The 20,662-nt window shown below is 36.4% G+C and overlaps 1 protein-coding gene and 1 non-coding gene across 3 annotated transcripts; both read right to left on the bottom strand.

The window, feature by feature from the left end:
- Positions 1-948: 948 nt before the first annotated feature.
- On the bottom strand, positions 949-7,020 carry LOC141724812 (uncharacterized). 2 transcript variants are annotated; one of them, XM_074527088.1, is made up of 7 exons: positions 6,563-7,020; positions 5,165-5,256; positions 3,450-3,600; positions 2,405-2,532; positions 2,082-2,240; positions 1,805-1,987; positions 949-1,446 (listed from the first exon to the last, which is right to left on the bottom strand). In XM_074527088.1, exons 1-7 carry the CDS (start codon positions 6,804-6,806, stop codon positions 1,207-1,209), a joined length of 1,197 nt encoding a protein of 398 aa, XP_074383189.1. In that variant the 5' UTR covers positions 6,807-7,020; the 3' UTR covers positions 949-1,206. The 2 variants fall into 2 exon arrangements, with proteins under 2 accessions (XP_074383189.1, XP_074383188.1); XM_074527087.1 differs by having other exon boundaries at positions 1,805-1,990; positions 6,563-7,019.
- A 7,827-nt stretch (positions 7,021-14,847) lies between these two features.
- Positions 14,848-14,954, bottom strand: LOC141663450 (small nucleolar RNA R71). Its single transcript, XR_012551520.1, has one exon. It is a non-coding gene; the product is annotated as a small nucleolar RNA R71 (small nucleolar RNA).
- Positions 14,955-20,662: the final 5,708 nt, after the last annotated feature.

Raw genomic sequence — 20,662 nt, 5'->3', positions numbered from 1 at the left:
GTACATGTGATAATATGGTGTACAGGGACGGAGGCCGGCGGGTGCGGCCACCACCTCAAACTCCGGTATAATCGTGAAATTAATATTAAAATTTATGAAAAAAAATTACATATTTATATATTTAGTAGTAAAAAAAAATTATTTTGAATGTTCGCCCCCTAAAAAATATATAAATTTTATGAATTTAGTACTAATATTAGTGATATTTACAATAGTTACGAATTTAGATACACGAATTCAGGTATATTTTGCACATTAAAATTTTAATAATAATATTTATTAATTTATTTAATATATATTAAATTAAATATATATATTAGTTACTCGGAACAAAATTTCGCCACCCCAGAGTTGGGATTCTGGCTCCGTCCCCGATGGTGGAGTCGTCCCTGATGGTGGAGTGATAAGAGTTTGTATAGTATAATGAAATAAATTGAGTTTGATTTCCACAAACCACATCTTTTATATAAATATTAAAAACATGAGTAATTTAGTCATTTCAATTAGACTTTTTAATCTCATGAAATTATATTTTTGTTCTCCTTCATGAAATTATACCCTTATTCTCCTTTTATATATAGAAGAGATATTATTATTCATGTAAATTATACATAAATATTTGAAAAATAATTTAATTACGAATTCAAAATACCTTAGTATTTTCATATTTTAAATTACGTTACAGTGCATTTTTCTGTTTTAAATCACGTTACAATTCAAGTCCCTTTGGTTCGTTTAAAATTGTCTCCAAAATTTGGTCAAAAAAATATTGTCACAAAAATAAGGGCATATTTGATCTCTCCCTAATTTAAGCAAGTGTATAAGTTAAAAGTATACAAAAATTCATCGATTTTTTCCTAATTTTTCCCCCAAATTTTGATACCCGGGCCCTGCAAGTTCATAATAGTATTTTGTTGCAGATATTTTGCACTGTGTTAGATATGTCCATGAGAGTATGAGTTACGCACTTGTATATCTATATTGAACACCAAAAAACTTGTCAAAGATTCGAAAATCTAACCATTTATACAAACTATAGAACTTGAAAACGAAATGTTTTACATTTCAGACTAATATTTGGCTAAGCTGATGAACACATTTCAAGAGGCTCTAAAAGCCAAATCAGGCGGAGCTGAAATTCCAAGATAACAAGCCAAGCATCTTCTTCATTGTTGGGTGATCGTGGATACTGGAATGCATCCATGATTACGTTGGAACTTGCATTACCCGCTGCTGCATTCTGTTGTCCACCCTTGAATGATAGATAAGCTCTACTTCTCTGCGCAGATTTTCCACTTCCAATACAAATTCTCTATCATTCTGTTCTAACATTTTTTCTAACTGCTGCCGCAATCCTTCCAGTGCCATATCCAGTCGGCAATAGTCCTTGAATATTGAAACATCCAATGATCTAAGTTGTAAGAGATTCTTGATTGCTTGTAGGACCTGCACAAGCCAAAAATCAATTAGCACACCAGAATTTTGCCACAACAAAAATAAGCTACATGCTGCAACATTACAAATGAAAATAAAATAAAATTAGAACAGTCATTCCTCACAAGAACATTCAGCATGAAGACCTACTTAACAATATTTAAATAAAAATATATTTAAAACTAGTGAATAATAAGAAGTAACCATTCACAGTATTATAGATATAAAAACACCTTGTAGAATTTTAAACACAATGTGGCCTTTATATGAATCATGCATGACACATAATAGCTAAACTAACAGTCTTGCCCCCACATGAAGAAAACGTCAAATACTTTTCATAAGTAATGAATAATTGACCGGAGGAAACCTTTTCATGAAGATTCGGGTCGGGCGTTGATGTTAGGTCAACGATAGATTTTAAGAGAAAATGATTGCTAAAAGGATGCAACTTTGATTCTTTTCCAGACTCGATCTGAAATTCTGCAAGATCAGCAACAAGAACCATAGCCTTGCTGCGGAGTCTGATATCAGTACTTGAATTGCTCAGAATCTCCTATGAAACAAGCCATGAACTGCTAGTATAAGACTAAAGAAAAAATAAATCAAAAGATCACACTACAAAGTCATACTTCCTACTCAGTCACCTGAAGTACTAATTCTCCGGCTCCCTTAAAGAACAATTCTTGGCCAGCTGGATTGTTTCTGATCAAGGCTGAAACAGCAAATAATGCTTTTGTAGCTTCTTCTCTAACACTAGATTTTACCATTATCATTAGCTTTGGTAGTCCACCAAGTTCCAGAACCTATAAAATCTATAATGAGTTACTTCAATATGCACAAGCACAAAATACATACAAACTTGAAGTAGTCCATACAATGTAACAAATAAACACTGATTTAAAGAAAACAGATGTAAAAGACAAAAAATAAGACACGGTGATGTTCAAACAGAACCTTGTATCTTTACCTGCTTCTGAACAACAAGGTTATTTTGACTGGCTGTGCCAAGAATCCATGCAGAAATTGTCCTGCTCTCAGGATCAGAATTACTAAGTTCCTCTATGATTACAGCAAGACCGCCAAGTTTATGTAAATCTGACAAACAAATAGGTGAGCCTTTAATAGTGAGATTTTGTTGATGACGTATAATAGAATGTTTTGGAATTTTCCTAATGATGGTTCAAAAATGCACTGGTGTCTTTGTTAAAAAGTTTTCTGCGAAAACACAGGGTATGCAGTTATGAAGTAAAGAATAACAGAAAATTATCTAGGTTTATGTCAACCCTGTAAAAAATATGATTGTCAGTGTTACTGACCATATTAGATATTAGCATAAAGCTTAAATCACCAACAAGTAACAGGAAGTACAAAGTATTAGTAAGAAAGGTGGAGACCTAGAACAAGCATTTTCAAATCTTCTAGACACTAGATGTTTGTATTACAAACCTCTAAATCACACATATTTTGATAAGATGAAATATGTGGACACTACACATTTGTATAACAAACATGTAAATCAAACATATTTTGATGGACGTAAATATCAAGAGTTATTACAGTCTATGCTTGATTTTAGGGAGGAGCAAAAAAACCACAAAACCGAAACCGGACCAAAAAACCAAAAAAAAATCCAAAACCGGAAAAAAAAGTAACTGAAACGAACCGATGGAGCGGTTTGGTAATGGTTACGGTTTTATCCCTATAACCGAAACGAAAAACCGAACCGTTTATCACTATAAGCTTGAAAAAAACATAGATCGGTACTTTCATTATCTTCCAGTGATGCCCCTATTTTCCAAGTGGATTCTAGGGAGTAGGGATAGCCCTGTAATACATACACCTCTGGCCCATATATTGAATGAACACCTAAGCAATTCTAAATTAATGCACCGACTCATTTGGTTAAGAAATTTACTGCCATGTAAAAAAAACCCTAACTCGTGACTAAATGAAATGATAAGATTAACAAGATGCAAGTATTTAACAAAAATAATAAGTAAAATGTAACACACCATTTGCATTATCTATAGGCTCAACAAGAACCAAAAGTTCTTGCAATGCACGATGACGATCTTCCAAAGACAATGATGAATTATTCAAATCCCTGATTGCAATTTGCATTAACTGTGCGTCTGATGGCATTTTCAATTCCTCCACCAACTCCTGAACAAGATGAAACAGCAAGCTATAAAATGTACAGAACAGTTTTTATGTAAAAAATGGCAAGTTGCATGATGTCAAAATTTGACATAATAGAAACTGAAGAAAATGACACTGCTTAAAACAATAAAACCTGTGTAAAAGTATTTTAAGCTCATTTTTTGTAAAGCTCATATAACTATTATAACACACATGAGAATGTCATTGAAGGACAAAATGGTGGAATGTAATCGCCGTAGGGAAAGACACCCATTAATTCTTTCACATCCAAAAAAGAAAATTCTTTTGAAAGCTCCCTCAGCTAAACCCTTTAATAAATTACAAGACCGCCAAGGTAAATCTAACAAGGCACAATTAAAAATAGATATGCCAAGAAATGCAATTTATAATGTATTTGGAGCCTCGTTATCAGTTCTTATAACAATTAGAGTAACAAGATGTGTAATTAAATTCTTCACGATCTAAATATAAGAACTACCATGCCTTTACCCCTGAATGAAGATGTCGGCCACTTCCATAAATCAATAAATGACAGACTGTACAGGTATATGTACTTATTAATGTAAATGTGCTATTTTATTTTCTTTTTCTGATTAGACTCCCTTTAAGGAGATATCAGTCTGGAAACAGAATTATTGAACTTCATTTTAATGTTATAAGAAACTAACAAACGTATTAGGAGATAATTACAAGGGTAGACTATATACCAAGGAGCTGTATATGAACATCAATTTAAACCTTGCGTTCGGTTGAAAGAAATAAAATGTGGAAACCTATAAAAATTAGACTTTATATGGACTTATATGATTCTTATTCCTTGAACCGTCCAATTTTACGCATTTAAGCTAAAGCTTGACCGCAGCACGTCTGTAAGATATGAACCTGAATGCTTATTCCTTCATTCCAATCATATCCTTGACAAATCATATATTTAAAATTGACGTTCTTGTCATTTTCTACACCGTCACCTCCCCCATCCTTTCTCCTATAATTTTTATTTTTTACAATTTCATTCGATTCTCATATACCAAGGATATGTTTATCAAAAGCATCTCAAACCTAATCTTGTGTTTGGTTGAAAGAAATAAAATGTGTAAACCTATAGGCCATAAGGTTTAAACTTTCTATGGACTTCTGTGAGGAGTTCGCATTCCTTTAACCGTACTATTCTACACATTTAATAACCTAAAGCTTGACCGCACATTTGTAAGATATGCACCTGAATGCTTATTCCTTCTTCCCACTCATATCCTTCACAAATTTTATATTTAAAATTTGGTGCTCTTTTCATTTTCTGCACTGTCACTCCTGTATCCCTATTCTTCCTCCTGCAATTTTTATTTTTATACAATTTTCTTTACATTTCCATCCCACCCAGATATATGCAACATAATTGCAAATTGTCTGTACTGCTGTCAACACTTCCAAAAAATACAATTAATCTAAAATCAAAGGAGTTCCACAATTTTCTGTTCAAAAACAAATTATATAAGTCATGATTTGGTTGTGAAAGCTAGCAATAATCGCAGAAAAATGACTTAATATTTCAATAGAGAGTAAATCTCACTTTTATTTCCATCTGACGCTTGTTTAGTTCACTGGAAGATAGGCCTTGGACGTCTTTTGCTGTCTCCTGCAGCTTTGTAGGGTCAGAATGGCCTGTCAAATTACAAGAGATGATTACAACAAAAATAAAATATATGTAGGGAAAAGGGTTGAGAACTTATTCCTAACAAAACCTGAAACAAAAAAATTAATATATACTATTTTCCTGAACTCTGGAGGTAGTGGGATATAATATTCACTGCCCTTATATCCTCACGAACAGGAAATGCATTAACCGAGTGTAATTACACTAGGGATAGTAACAATCAGTAACCAAAGTCAAAATACAATATAAAGGCCAAACCCTGATAAAAACAGTCCATGTGTTAAGAGGAAAGAAGCTGAGCATGAAAAAATCCCTATATATTTGAGACCTCAACAGTAACAGGAAAGCCAGAAAAACACCCATGTGTTTCGTTTAGACTCCCTAAACCAAACTTTAAACACAAATTATTTACAGAAACTTAACAAAACAGATCAGTCTCAACAAATAGGCCCGTTATTGAGCACTGCTAAAGCTAGACAGATAAGAAGACAGGCTAGTTTGAGCAGGTTATAGCTCAAATTGTAGTTGAAGCTTGGCTCATTAGGAAATTGAGTTGTCCACAAACTGCCTTCATCAGTCTAAGTATTTAAAAGAGCTTAGAAACTTAAAAGCATCCAGTGTATACTAGTGAAAAGTAAGTTGAAATTGAATTCAATTGTTTAACACGTGTAATAATCACAAATTACTTAAATTCAAGTCCACTATTCGAGAGATAGAATACAAATAAGAAGACGGATTACTTAAAATTGGCCTGTTATTAAACAGGTGGAGCGGAGATTAGGATTACACTACTAGAGCCAGAATGATAAGAAGACAAGATAGCTTGAACAGGTTATATATAGCTCAAATTGTAGTTGAAGCTTGGGTCATTACGAAATTGAGCTGTCCACAAACTGTGTTCACCGGTCTAAGGAAGTTGAAACAAATTTAGAAACCATAATGTGTACACGAACAGTTGAAATTATATTCAATTGTTTAGCATGTCTGACCATCAAAAATTAGTTAAATTCAAGTCCACTAATCGAGAATATACTATCCATGAGGGTTCTATAACCAAGCTGCTTTGTAAACGAGTTTTGACAACTTATTACAAAGAAGCATAACTCAAAACTCTGTAGTCCTCATTTAACAAACCCTATCAAACAACAAATTATCTCATACTCGACCTAGTCCTACTTCCATTTCTCGAAAAACATAAACTCGCTACATCACAAAAACGACCTTATAACAACAATCAATTATATTATCCACACGGTTTGCGTAATTATAACTCAAATGGAACAAATAATTAAAAGTAGGGATAGATAAGCGTACCAATAGCCCACTGTAACATGCCATCAAGAGAAGAGAAGCCACCGTCCAAATCATCCTGATTATTATTGAAAACAGAGAGAGAATCATCCACGCTCTCCTTTCGCCCCAGATCTGAGCTCTCTTTAACGCTTGACCACATACTTGATCTTCCTGATTCATTATTTAATCCACTTTCTGCTCTTTCTATACATAATATTCCAATCAACATAAGCCCTAGTATTATCGCAATTACACGTCTAGTCATTGTCGTTGTTGACTTTATTAAAGTAGCAGCAGCAGCAGCAGCAGCAGCAGCTTGTTGATGGTGGGTGTGTGTATATGTTGATGTTGGTTTTGACTTGTGAGTTGGGTGATGATGTTGTTGGTGCTTCTGGCGTTGATCTAAATTGGGGAAGTTGGATTCTGTTTATGTGCTCGTGCCTTCCCCTCGCATAACAACAGCCACGCCATTTAATGATATCACAAAATTCCCATTTATTGTTTACTAGCTTAATGCACACAATTTCGTTAATATTTAAATTTTTTTTATCCTGTTATATTATAATTTTAAAATTATTTATATAAATATATAATAATAACAAATTTATGTAAAAATAATAAAATAACCTGTGATCATGATTTAGCGGATATATAACACTTTTTTTAATAATATAGAATAAGTTGTGGTTGTAATTTAGTATGATAATTATACTATGTGTGTAGTAGTTTAATAATTTAGTAATTTAGCGGATATATAACACTATTTATTTATTTATTTTAATAACCAAAATTAGGGGATAACCGTTGAATCAGATTATACCACATTCCGGTTATTATATCTAATAGTTTAACAATTTAGTAGTTTAGTGGATATATAACACTATTTTTTATTTTTTTAATAATATGAATAGTTGTGGTTGTAGTTTAGTAGGATAATTAAACTATGTGGGTAGTAGTTTCATAATTTAGTAGTTTAGTATTCTGTTTGATTTCATTTCATACTTGTCTTTTATTTTCGACATTTGGTCCTTCGGGACTTGCATTCATTAAATGCTCGTACTTAAATAAATCTGTAGACAAGATGATGGAAATAAACTTGCATAAATATATAATATCTCTGAGAAACGGGTTCAAGCCTTACATAAGGTGGTTTCGTCGATCATATTTATAAACTTAATACTACGTACCAGGAGTATATCACGAACTTCCTAAACATAATAAACTTCCATATTTAAAGTGTGCCAAGTGCGGGGCACTTCGTCACCGTTCCGGGTCTCCAACTTTTAGGATCCTCGTCATAATGTCTTCTTGACCTTGTAAGGCCATTTCCCGTTAGGGGCTGAATTTTCTCTTTCCCCGACTCATGATGCCTCAATCTTCCGTAAAACCAAGTCTCCTTGCTGAAAGAACCCTTCTTTAACCCTTCTATTGTAATAGAGGGAGGCTCTTCGTTGATGTTCTGCATTGCGGGAGTTGGCCTCATCTCTGACCTCATCAATGAGATCGAGAGCGAGCCTCATGCATTATTCATTGGTCTCTGGTTCATAAGTTTCGATCCTGGAGGATCCATGTGTGATTTCGAGGTGCACCATGGCCTCAGCTCCGTAAGTCAACATGAATGGGGTAGCTTCAGTAGTCACTTTGCAGGTGGTGCAATATGCTCATAGTTCAGGCAGCAACTCATCTGTCCACTAGGACACTCATAACGGGACAATTTCCAATTAATGGAGAACCAATGGATCATCATGAGGAAATTTCAAACCTTCAAGATCCTGGTCACCAAATTCAAGCGTCATCTCTGACCTAGAACGCTTAGATTGTTCTCCAACTATGCTCATCACCTTTCTCGCATAAGCTTTTCGAGAGTTCCTTGTAGTCCCAGCTGCTGTAGGACCTCCTGAGATCATGTTTATTACTGGCCCTCGGGGCTGTGGGTTGCGATCTCTGTCGTTACCCCTTCAATTGTCGTCTCTTCGGTCATTATCTCTTTTTTGGCCTCCAGCCTCTTCACTCTTGGTGAAACGTCCGAATTTCCCCATTCGGATCAAATGCTCAATCACTACTAGAAAAAGTGCATTAGACATTGCTCTTTAGATATCGGTTTCAAATGACACCGATGTTAAAATGGCTCTTTTACATCATCTGTACAAGAACTGATGTCTTTTAGTAAAGTATGCATCGTTTAATCCTTTAATCGATGTCTGAGACTCGTGTTTAAAAATTTTAAGCGCGGTCCTCCCATTCTCTCCCCCTGCCTTAGCCAATTTTTTGTCAAATAACTTCCCACTTTTCTGAAATCCTCAGTCTGTCTTCCCCCCTTTTCCTCAATCCTCAAATTAAAAACAAAAAAACATTTCAGCCAAAAATATAAAAAACAAATAAAAACATTCATTCATTAAACCTGAAAACTCACGCACACAACTCTCACCCCTCTCTCATCTCTCATCCGCCTCTCTCTCTCTCTCTCTCTCAAGAACCCTAAATCCCGACCCATACACACTCTAAATTAAATTATTGCTCTAATATATAACTATTATAGTCTATATATCAAGTTGCTAAGTGAATTTGTTTGAACCTTCATGTTTAATTGTGTGACTTGATTGTTTGAAGCTGATTTCAAATTTCTCGGATTGGGTACGTGGTTAAGCAGTTCAAATTGGTTTGTAGGTGAGCTTTTGAGTTTAAACCCTAATTTAGTTTGATATAGTTTCAAATTGGGGATTTTTGAATTCAGACCCATAATTTTTTATAAGACTTATAATTTTTTTGTACAACTACTTTAGTTCGATATAATTTCAAATTGGGGATTTTTTGAACTCATACCCTCAATTTGTTTCTAATATTTTTTCCTGCTTTTGTTATCATTTACAGCCATGTTCTATTGAGAAAAAAGATATGCATATCATGTAAGAATTTCTCAAGTGCTGGAGTCGATGTAAGCTCCATCTATGTTCCTAAGTACAACTTGCATATTTGTTGTAGACATCCTTATCTTTCAATGGCGATCTAACTACATATATTGTAAATGTTATTTCAGGCGACACTTCTTCTAGCATCCTTATGCTCAAGAATATAGACTAGATATCAATTGCATTAGCCATGGGTAATTACTCTTTTTGTCACTAAAACTCTTTCATGTATTTAGATATCTGCAAAATTAAACTACTTGTATAAAATATATAAGAGTCTTTATTTCTATTAATTGATTATTGTCTATTAAGAACGACAAGAATAAATATGTCTGATCTATACTACAACAATAATTTGATAGGCAGGGCACCTGAGCACAATATTTCTTCTTATTTGTTGATACAGGAAGGAGATTTGTCTCCTAATTAGATATAAAGTTATTTTAATTAGGAGATTTAAACTCCTAATATATACATTGTTTAGATATGTAAGTAATGTAGCTATTTGGATTGAGAGCTGTAATTTGTGTGATTTTTATTTAAAATTTTGTATCTCAAGTCGTGATTTTGCTCTTCATTTTGTTTTCAAGGCCGTAATTCTTTGAAGTAAAGGTTTGAAGCAGCTATGTGAAATTAATACATATGCACATGAAAATTTGCACATTATTTAGATTTCTGATGTCATAGTTTGTTAAAGGAGCAAGAATTGCTTTTACTATATGGGACGTTGGAGGTATTACTTTTTTGTTTTGTTTGTCATAGTTAATTGCAGAATTTTAAATACTCGCTTGTTTATAAGAACTAGGGAATCACTAATTAAGATATCAAATTACAAGTTCTTTTCAGAATCTATCTAGTAGTACCTAACTGATATGCCCGTCAAATTGATGTAGATAGCAAAGAATCAGCAGACCAAGTTCCGTTTGCTTACAAAGATGTTGCAGCAATTTTGTTCATGTTTGATCTTACATCCCAGGATTTTCAAGAGTTTCAATAGGTCAAGATTTAGAAGAGAAAACACTGTGTGATATATACTTCATTATTTGTAATTTTTTTTCTAACTTTGTATTGGCTACAGTCCATACTAATTACTAACTAATTCATTCTTGTTGTAGCACCTATGATCGACATGGAGATTGTCTTTCGCCCATTCAATTGAATGCAACTTCTGTAAACACTGAGATGTTCTTTGAAAAAGCATTTAATTACAACTTGATCATCACTTTTGTATCCTTCTCTAACATTACTTGATCCAACATTATGTATTCATAGATTGAGAATGGTTGATTTTCCTTAACCATCTGACACATATTATATCTCTCTCCTTCAAGTTCTCCTGTTAATTCAGCAAAGGAAACATAACAACATGCAGTTTGTAAGGGTTCCATCTTGGTACTATTTGTTGCTTCTATAGGATTCTCAATTTGTGCCAGTGATCGGCTACTGCAGTTTTGTTGTTTTGAGACACTTGTACCGTATTTATTTTATGGAAATCTGCGGTTTCCTTCTAACTGATGGATATTCCATCCTACTGTCAGGGAGCTGTCCAAGTTTCAAGTTTGACAATTGGACAAAAGGCTATCATGGATGCATACCTTTTTCTTTTACAACAGAAGATAATAGTCCTGTATGTTTACTAATTACTTACTTTTGTTCATTTTCCACATGTTTAAATGTATGTCATGAATATGCTCAGTTTACATTATTATAAAGATCTCTCATATCTCATCTTATATTTTGTTGCTAGATCTCTCTTTTATGATAAAAATCAATTACATTATTATATGTAGATCTGATTAAACAAACTGAATTTCAAGATCAAGTAAGATAGAACTCTTTGTCATATGATAACTTCAAATCCTTAGTTTTAATAGCATAATTTTTTAACTAATGTTTTCTCTTTCCGTAAAATGTTCACAGTGGTCCAACAAGATTCGGAAATCCTACAATAGTAAGGATCTTGATGTTCGTACAGAGACTTTTGGCTATATACATCGAAGGATTCATGTAGCTAATTCCTTTGCTTCCATTACTTTCAAACTTATGTGCATTAGTTATGTTGAAAAATATTTGTAAACTTAGACTATATGTGGTTTGATACTTATAAACAGAGTTTGGAGATTTTAATTTATTGTTTTTGTATTTACGTTTTAGCTAGTTTTTTTTGGCATTTAGTATGTTTGGGTGCATAAAATATAATCAGTGTATAGGCTAATTTTTAGGCTTATAGACATCAGTTTTTACACAGAATTTCTAAACACAGAAGTCCAACCTATGATTAGACATGATTTTCTACACAAAAACTGTTGTTAAAAAAGGTATATGGACATCATTTCCTAAATAAAATTACAAAGAAGCTGATATAAACTTAAAAAAAATACATCGGTCAAATGTTAAAAACTGATGTTACATAGGTAGCCAGACTACTGCTCTCAGAACTAAATCGATGTTAAAAAAGGAAATAACACATCAGGTCAAAAACTATAACTGATGTCAAAAATAAGAACTTACATCGGTTGTTGTTCAAAAGCGATGTTAAAGAGGGCTTTGACATCGGTTTTAATTTTATAAACGATGTAAATGATGATTTATACTTTATAAATTAATAGTTAAAGTTCATAATTAGATCATATAAAAGCTACTTAGAAAAGATTGTAATGCAGTTTCTCTTTAAAAATAGAGAATTTACATCAGATTTTTACCCAGAACCGATGTTAAAGTTATTCTCAGACATCAGTTCACAACCGATGTCATATGGGGGTACCTTTCTCTACACCCGCATAGACATCGGTCAGGAAAACTTTTGACATCGGTTTCTGGCCGATGTCTACTGAAGGTTTTCTAGTAGTGAATCTCATCCTTGAGTTTCCTACAATCATCAGTATCATGACCAACATCATTGTGGTACCTGCAGTATCGACTCTTGTCTCTTTTCTCAGGGTCTCCCCATAGTGGCTTCGACCATTTGAACTCCTTGTCTTTCTCAATTTCCATAAGGATTTATCTCCTTGGAGCGTTCAACCTTGCGTATTCAGTGAACCTTGGTTGCTGATTCTTCTAAGAAGAGGAGTCAGAGCTTTTGCCAACTCGAGGATACTTGTCATTGGCATCGTACTCCTTATCTATCTTCCGCTTCTTATTTCCAGCGGGTTCATTACTCACAGCTGTCTTCTTCATACTTTCATCCACCTTGATATACTTTTCGACCTTATCCTGGAGCTGCAACATGCTTTCAGAAGGGCGCTTGGCCAGGGACATCTTAAAGAACTCGTCTCTGTTAAGTGGCATTTATGACACTTATTTATGCTCTAATAAGCTTTGAGTTGATGTATTTGTACTCAAGTTATTTGTGTTTTAATGTGTTTTCAAGTGTTTTTGTATTTCAGGCTTTACTTCATGAATCGGGTGAATTAGCATTATTTTGATGCTAATATGGTGTTTAGGATGTGTTGGAATAAAAACTTGAAAGACTGGCTCGAAGCTGCAAGGAATAAAGAAAAGAAAATAAAGTTTTTTGGCAGAAGGTCGGCGCGCCCGCGCTGATGTTGGCGCGCCAGGGAACAGAAAGTCAGCGCGCCCGCGCTGGTGAAGCGCGCAGCCGCGCTGGGTCGGGAATTAAAAATCCTGATTCTTTTGCAATTCAAATTCTGGACTCCTGGGGTGCATGGACTGCTATATAAACATAACTTAGGTCGTTTATTAAAGAAGATAATTCATAATTCAGAGTTTGAAGACATCAAGGGAGGAGAAGACGGCAAGAGATCTTTTGGCACTATTTAACAAAGGCGAAGACAATCTAGTTTATTCTTGTGAATCTTTGTTTTGAGTTGTAATTTGGATGCTTGTTTCATGTTTGTTTGAACCTATATTCTTGTGTGTACTTTGGTTTAATTATTCGTATAAAGACTACGTTTGCTATATCATGTTTTCATTGGAACCCACATTGGCGATGAGTTCGATTATGGGCTAATCATTATCGTGGGATTCTAGCGGATTTATTTATGGATTTCTTTAGTTAATTTATTTGATGCCTTAGTGTGTGGTGATTGTATGATATCCTAGTTATGGTTGTGCTTATTCGTCTTATGAGCGTCACGAACTTATAAGATAGTGTGTTAATTCTTAATGAAGCAAAAGTGAATTTAAGGATTTATAACTTGCCATGCTAGCATAGGTTCATGTATTGTTATGCATGATTCATAGGTAATTTTACCCATCTTACTTGCCCTATGTAATCAAGATAGATAACTTGTGCTTAAACTGTTAGGTTGTCAAATTCTATAGATATATAGGGTCTCAATATAATTGGTGCCTATTCAGCTTCTATCTCTTTTGTGGATGTCTGGTAGAATGCTACTAGTGTGACGAAAGTTGGCGTTTATCAGTTTCGTGTTGTCTGATTAGTGTCATCACCATTGCATGCTAAGGTTGTGAATATTAAGGCTATTGAATGAAGTACTTAATGAAGTTAGAATCTCATATTTGTCATATATATTAACTCAGTCTATTTTATTCTCTTAATTATAATTGTTAGCGTAATTCTTAGTTATAAACAACCTCACTTTGTTATAGTCTTAGCATTGAATAATAACCATACATTGTTGCGTAGGTGTGTAATTTAGATAGTTAACCAATACAGTCTCTGTGGGAACGAACTAGAAAAGATTCTATAATACTTGTGAACTCATATACTTGCGTGTAATATTAGCGCGTGTTTAGCGACTAACAAGTTTTTGGCGCCGCTGCCGGGGACCACAGTGTTAATTACTAGTTTATGTGCTTTTCATCAGTGGTCATTAAAGTTCATTGACTCGAACATTATTACTTAATTGTTTCCTTGTTTTATTTCAGGTAATCTAGCAAGGGTGTATGCATACGCGTTCGCGTACTCGCAAGAGAACACTGGATAGAGCCGAGGAAGAACTTATGGTAATTCAGAGGGAAGTTTTTGAGGAAGAAAAGAAGGTAGAAGAAGAAGAGAAAGTTGAAGAGCCAATTATAGTAGTTATGGGTGATCAAACAGAGAATCCGAAGGCTTTGATGGACTATTCTAAGACTAAGATTAATGACATTCAGTCTAGCATCATTAGACCAGCCATCGCGGCTAACACTTTTGAGATCAAATCAAGCACGATCCAGATGATACAGAACTCAGTTCAGTTTGGGGGTTCTCCTACCGAAGATCCCAACATGCACATCAGGGATTTCATCGAGATCTGCGACACTTTCAAATTCAATGGTGTGACTGAAGATGCTATCAAGCGGCGACTCTTCCCATTCTCTTTGAGGGACAAAGCTAAGTGCTGGTTACACTCTCTACCGGCAGGGTCTATCACAACTTGGGAAGATCTTTCTCAAAAATTTCTCACTAAATTTTTTCCCATGGCGAAGACTGCAGCAATTAGGAATGCTCTTACCCAGTTTGCGCAGCAAACTGGAGAATCTCTGTGTGAGGCTTGGGATCGATATAAAGAGATGCTAAGGAAGTGCCCACACCATGGCATGCCTGACTGGATGATTATCAACTATTTCTACAATGGATTGGGCCCTACTTCTAGGCCCATGCTTGATGTAATATCAGGAGGAGCCTTGTGGGCTAAGAGCTATGATGAAGCTTATGAACTTATTGAACTGATGGCTGCTAATGAGTACCAGAATCCTACCCAGAGGTTGACTCAGGGAAAAGTTACACGAATTCTGGAGTTGGATGCAGCAACTGCTATCGCTGCTCAACTTATGGCGTTGACAATGAAGGTGGACACTTTGACTAATTATGGAGTTAATCAAATCGCTAGTGTTTGTGAGCTTTGTGCTGGTGCCCATGAGACTGATCAGTGCACAATTTCTAATGAATCAGCTCAGTTCGTAAGCAACTTCCAGCGATCGCAGCAACCTGTGCCAGCTACCTATCATCCAAACAACCGCAATCATCTTAATTTCAGTTGGAGCAATACTTAGAATGTGGTTCAACAGCCTTATCAGTAGTATCCAGCTAAGCAGTACAACCCCCCTGATTTTTAGCAACCGCAGTATGCACCAAAACAACAACTCCAGCTGCAGCAAGCTAATGAAAAATCTGAATTAGAGGAGTTGAAGCTTATGTGCAAGAGCCAAGCTGTTTCTATCAAGACCTTGGAAAATCAAATTGGGCAAATTGCCAATGCTTTGCTAAATCGTCAGCCTGGTACACTACCTAGTGACACTGAAGTGCCAGGAAAGAAGGAAGCTAAAGAGCATGTAAAGGCAATCACTTTGAGGTCTGGAAAGGTTGCTAATCCTGAACAAACTCAAGAGTTGACTGAAAAAGTTGGAGCTGAGGAAGAAGTAGAGCAGCAGGATGAAGAAGTGGAACCAAGGAAGACTACTGTTGAGCACACTCTGCCTGAGAGTAATACAAGGGAGAAACAGATCTATCATCCACCACCTTTTTCTAAGAGGCTGCAGAAGAAAAAACTGGACAAGCAATTCGAGAAGTTTCTGGAGGTGTTCAAGAAACTTCATATCAACATACCTTTCGCTAAGGATCTCGAGCAAATGCCAAGTTATGCAAAGTTTATAAAAGGTATTCTCTCTCGGAAGGTGAAGCTAGATGATTTAGAGACTGTCACTCTCACAGAGGAATGCAGTGTTGTGCTGCAGCAGAAGTTGCCTCCGAAGCTTAAGGATCCAAGTAGCTTTACTATTCCATGTACTATTGATAAAGTGTCATTTGACAGATGCTTATGTGACTTGGGAGCTAGCATCAATCTGATGCCTTTGTCAATCTTTAAGCAATTGGACTTACCTGATCCCAAACCAAATTACATGACCTTGCAATTGGCCGACCGTTCTATTACATATCCGAGAGGTATTGTGGAGGATGTCTTGGTTAAGGTGGATTAACTCATCTTACCTGTTGATTTCATCATTCTTGATTTCGAGGAGGATAAGAAGATTCCCATAATCTTAGGAAGGCCTTTATTGGCTGAACCTTGATTGATGTGTAGAAGGGTGAGCTTACAGTGCGAGTGTTGGATCATGATGTAACTTTTAATGTGTTCAATGCTATGAAATTTCCTACCGATAATGAGGAGTGCTTTAAAGTTGAGTTGGTCAATTTGGTGGTCACATCGGAACTTGATCAATTGCTAAGGTCTGATGCCTTAGAAAAAGCCTTGTTGGGGAATTCAGACAGTGGAAATGACGAAGGTGATGAGCAATTACAATATTTGAATTCTTCTCCCTGGAAAAGGAAGATTGATATGCCTTTTAAATCTCTTGAAATGGAGGAATTGCACAAAGCTCCTAAACACCTCAAGCCTTCTATTGAGAAAGCTCCTACTCTTGAGCTTAAGCCTTTACCTGAACATTTAAGGTATGTTTTTTTAGGTGATCCATCTACTCTTCCTGTTATTATTGCATCTGACCTTTTAGGTAGCGATAAGAAAAAACTTTTAAGAATTCTGAGAGAGTTCAAATCGATAATTGGATGGACTATAGCAGATATCAAGGGAATCAGCCCTTTTTACTACATGCATAAAATTCTGCTAGAAGAAGGTACCAAACCTACAGTCGAGCAGCAAAGAAGACTTAATCCAATCATGAAGGAAGTAGTGAAGAAGGAAATTCTGAAGTGGCTAGATGCATGGATCATTTACCCTATCTCTGACAGTTCAAGTGTAAGCCCGATTCAATGTGTGCCAAAGAAATGTGGTATCACTGTGGTAGCAAATGAGAAGAATGAGCTTATCCCTACACGAACAGCCACGGGGTGGAGAGTTTGTATAGACTACAGGAAGCTGAACAAGGCCACTAGAAGGGACCATTTTCCATTACCCTTTATTGATCAGATGCTTGACAGGTTAGCTGGTCATGAATATTACTGTCTTCTGTACGGCTATTCGGGTTACAATCAGACTTGTATCGCTTCAGAAGATCAGGAGAAAACTACCTTCACTTGTCCATTCGGTACGTTCGCCTTTAGACGGGTTTCATTCGGTCTGTATGGTGCACCAGCCACATTTCAGCGATGTATGATGGCTATCTTCTCTGACATGATTGGCCAGAATGTGGAAGTGTTCATGGATGATTTCTTGGTCTTTGGCGATTCTTTTGATGAATGCTTGCAAAATCTCGGACATGTTCTCAAGAGGTGCGTTGAAACCAATTTAGTTCTCAATTGGGAGAAATGTCACTTTATGGTGCGTCAAGGCATAATTCTTGGGCACAAGGTTTCTAGTAAGGGTCTTGAGGTGGATAAGTCCAAGGTAGGGGTCTTTGAGAATCTTCCCCCACCTATTTCTGACAAGGGAATTCACAGTTTTCTTGGCCACGCGGGTTTCTACAGGCGTTTCATCAAAGACTTCTCAAAAATTTCAAAGCCATTGTGCAGTTTACTAGAGAAAGATGTTCCTTTTAAATTTGATGACGAGTTTCTTGCAGCTTTTGAGACATTGAAGAAGAGTCTAATTACAGCACCGATCATAACTGCACCCGATTGGAATGAACCTTTTGAGATGATGTGTGATGCAAGTGATTATGTAGTTGGAGCAGTTCTTGGGCAGAGGAAGAACAAAATTTTTCAAGTGGTATACTATGCTAGTAAGACCCTCAACGATGCTCAACTGAATTACACTACTACGGAGAAAGAGCTTTTCGCTATTGTCTATGGTTTTGAGAAATTTTGATCTTATCTACTTGGGACTAAGGTGACAGTGTTCACTAATCACGCTGCAATTCGATATCTTGTCTCGAAGAAAGACTCTAAGCCTAGATTAATCCGATGGGTTCTTTTGCTCCAAGAATTTGAACTAGAGATCAAGGACAGAAAAGGAACTGAAAATCAAATTGTTGATCATCTCTCACGTTTAGAGAATCCTAATGCTACTTTATTGGATAAGACATTGATAAATGAATCCTTTCCCGATGAGCAGCTGTTTGGAGTGTAAGAAGAAGAGTCGTGGTTCACAGACATTGTGAACTACCTTGTGAGTAATATCATGCCTCCCGACCTATCTTATGCTCAAAGGAAGAAGTTTTTACATAAAGTGAAGTGGTATATGTGAGATGAGCCGTTTCTTTTTTGACAAGGAGCTGACCAAATCATCAGGAGATGTATTCCTTACAGTGAAACGGGGGGGGGGGGATCTTGCGAGATTGCCACTTAACGGCTTATGGAGGACATTATGGTGGAGAAAAGATAGCAGCTCGTGTTCTTCAAGCAGGTTTTTTTTAGCCAACATTGTTTAAAGATGCTCATCAGTTCATTTTGAAATGTGATCGATGTCAACATGTGGGTAATATGTCCAAGAGGGATGAGATGCCTCTTAATATGCTTCTCGAGGTTGAGGTCTTCGATGTTTGGGGAATAGACTTCATGGGGCCATTTGTCTCATCTTGCAACAATCAGTATATCTTGTTGGCGGTTAATTATGTGTCAAAATGGATTGAAGTTAAGGCGTTGCCAACAAACGATGTGAAAGTGGTGCTTAATTTTCTTCACAAGCAGATAGTCACAAGGTTTTGAACTCCAAGAGTCATAATCAGTGATGATGGGTCGCATTATTGCAATCACAAGTTCACTGCTATGATAAAAAGGTATAATGTGAATCATCGCATTGCTACGGCTTATCATCCCCAGACAAATGGTCAAGCTGAGGTATCTAACAGAGAAATTAAGCGCATTTTAGAGAAAGTAGTGTGTCCATCAAGGAAGGATTGGTCTTTGAAGCTTGATGAAGCTGTTTTGGCGAATAAAATAACTTATAAAACTCCATTGGAAATGTCGCCATTTCAGTTGGTTTATGGTAAGGGGTGTCATTTGCCGATGGAGCTCGAGCATAAAGCTTATTGGGCTTTGAAGAAATTGAATCTGGACTTGGATGCAGCTGGAAAGAAAAGGATGCTTCAATTGAACGAACTTGACGAATTTCGGCTTCAAGCCTATGAGAACAACAAAATGTACAAGGAGAAAGTCAAAAGGTTGCACGATCGGGGTCTAGTGCTCAAGAAATTTGTGCCGGGGCAACAAGTGCTTTTATTTAACTCTCGTCTCCGTCTTTAGTCTGGAAAGTTGAAGTCAAGATGGTCAGGTCCTTTTATTGTCAAAACTGTGTTTCCATATGGAGCGGTGGAAATTTTTGAGAATAATCCGGGCCAAGCATTCAAGGTTAATGGTCAACGATTGAAGTATTATTATGGTGATACGGCAACCCGCGAGGTGTATAGCGACGTAAAAGAAGCGCTTCTTGGGAGGCAACCCAAGTATGTTGTACATTAGTATGTAGAGGAAGCAAGAAGAAAGGAAAAAAATCACAAAAAAAATTAGAAAAAGAAAAAAAATTCAAGGCCAACTACAGAAGCTGGGCGCGCCCACGCTGACCAAGCGCGCGGCTGCGCCGTTTTTCCAGTAGCCACGCGCGCCCAGGCTGTCTCAGTGCGCGGCCACGCCGGTTTTCCAGAAGTTACGCGCGCCCACGCTGTCTCAGCGCGCTCCCGCGCCGGTCCCTGTTCGAAAAAAATAAATAAATACAGCAATTTTATTAGAGAAAATTTGGATTTTAATTCCAAAATCAATTTTAACCCAATTTTTACTCTAACACATCCCATAATTCCCTCTCCCAATCAATCCCATTATTCCCACGATTCCCATAATCAATCCCAATTCTATTCCTTATCAAATTCACACCCCTCCACCTATAAATACATACACTTACATACATCTTCTCCACCAATTCACAAACTCTCAAACACATATTCTCTCTAAACACTTAAGCTTTTACTCACTTTTATTCGATCCCGATGGCACCCAAAAGACAGAGAACTCAAGTTGGAAGCAGTGCCACCGACTCTTCTACTGTGAGTGGTGTGAGGCCCGGGTTTTTTACTCCTAAGGCTGAGGAGGAGTACACGAGGCTTCTCGCGAAGCCTATTGCTAAGGAGAGAGGATTTCTGCCATCCAGGAAGGATGGTAAGTTGTTGGAGATGATTCAGGAGATGGGTTGGGTTTCTTTTTGTGAGGAACCCGCTGTTGTGCTTATGAGTGTTGTGCGGGAGTTTTATGCTAATTCTAGGGCGGAGAAGAATGGTTCCACAGTGGTTAGGGGGATGAAGGTGGAGTACAGTGTTGGAGCGATAAGGAGGGTAATTAATCAGCCAGCGAAATAGGCCGGTCAAGCTATTTGGAATGATAAGACTCCAGAGGATTTTGACTTGGATTTGATTGTTGCTACTC

This window comes from Apium graveolens, chromosome 5 (genome assembly GCF_009905375.1).
Source record: "Apium graveolens cultivar Ventura chromosome 5, ASM990537v1, whole genome shotgun sequence".
NCBI lineage: Eukaryota > Viridiplantae > Streptophyta > Magnoliopsida > Apiales > Apiaceae > Apium > Apium graveolens.
This window is presented reverse-complemented; position numbering and strand designations above follow the sequence as displayed.

Excerpts from the sequence above, each read along its gene's own strand:
- LOC141724812 (XM_074527087.1), bottom strand. The coding sequence starts at position 6,806 with ATGACTAGACGTGTAATTGCGATAATACTAGGGCTTATGTTGATTGGA. Across the intron at positions 3,601-5,164 it reads AGCGTCAGATGGAAATAAAA|GAGTTGGTGGAGGAATTGAA; the intron begins GTGAGATTTACT and ends CATCTTGTTCAG. Across the intron at positions 1,991-2,081 it reads CCGGAGAATTAGTACTTCAG|GAGATTCTGAGCAATTCAAG; the intron begins GTGACTGAGTAG and ends CTTGTTTCATAG.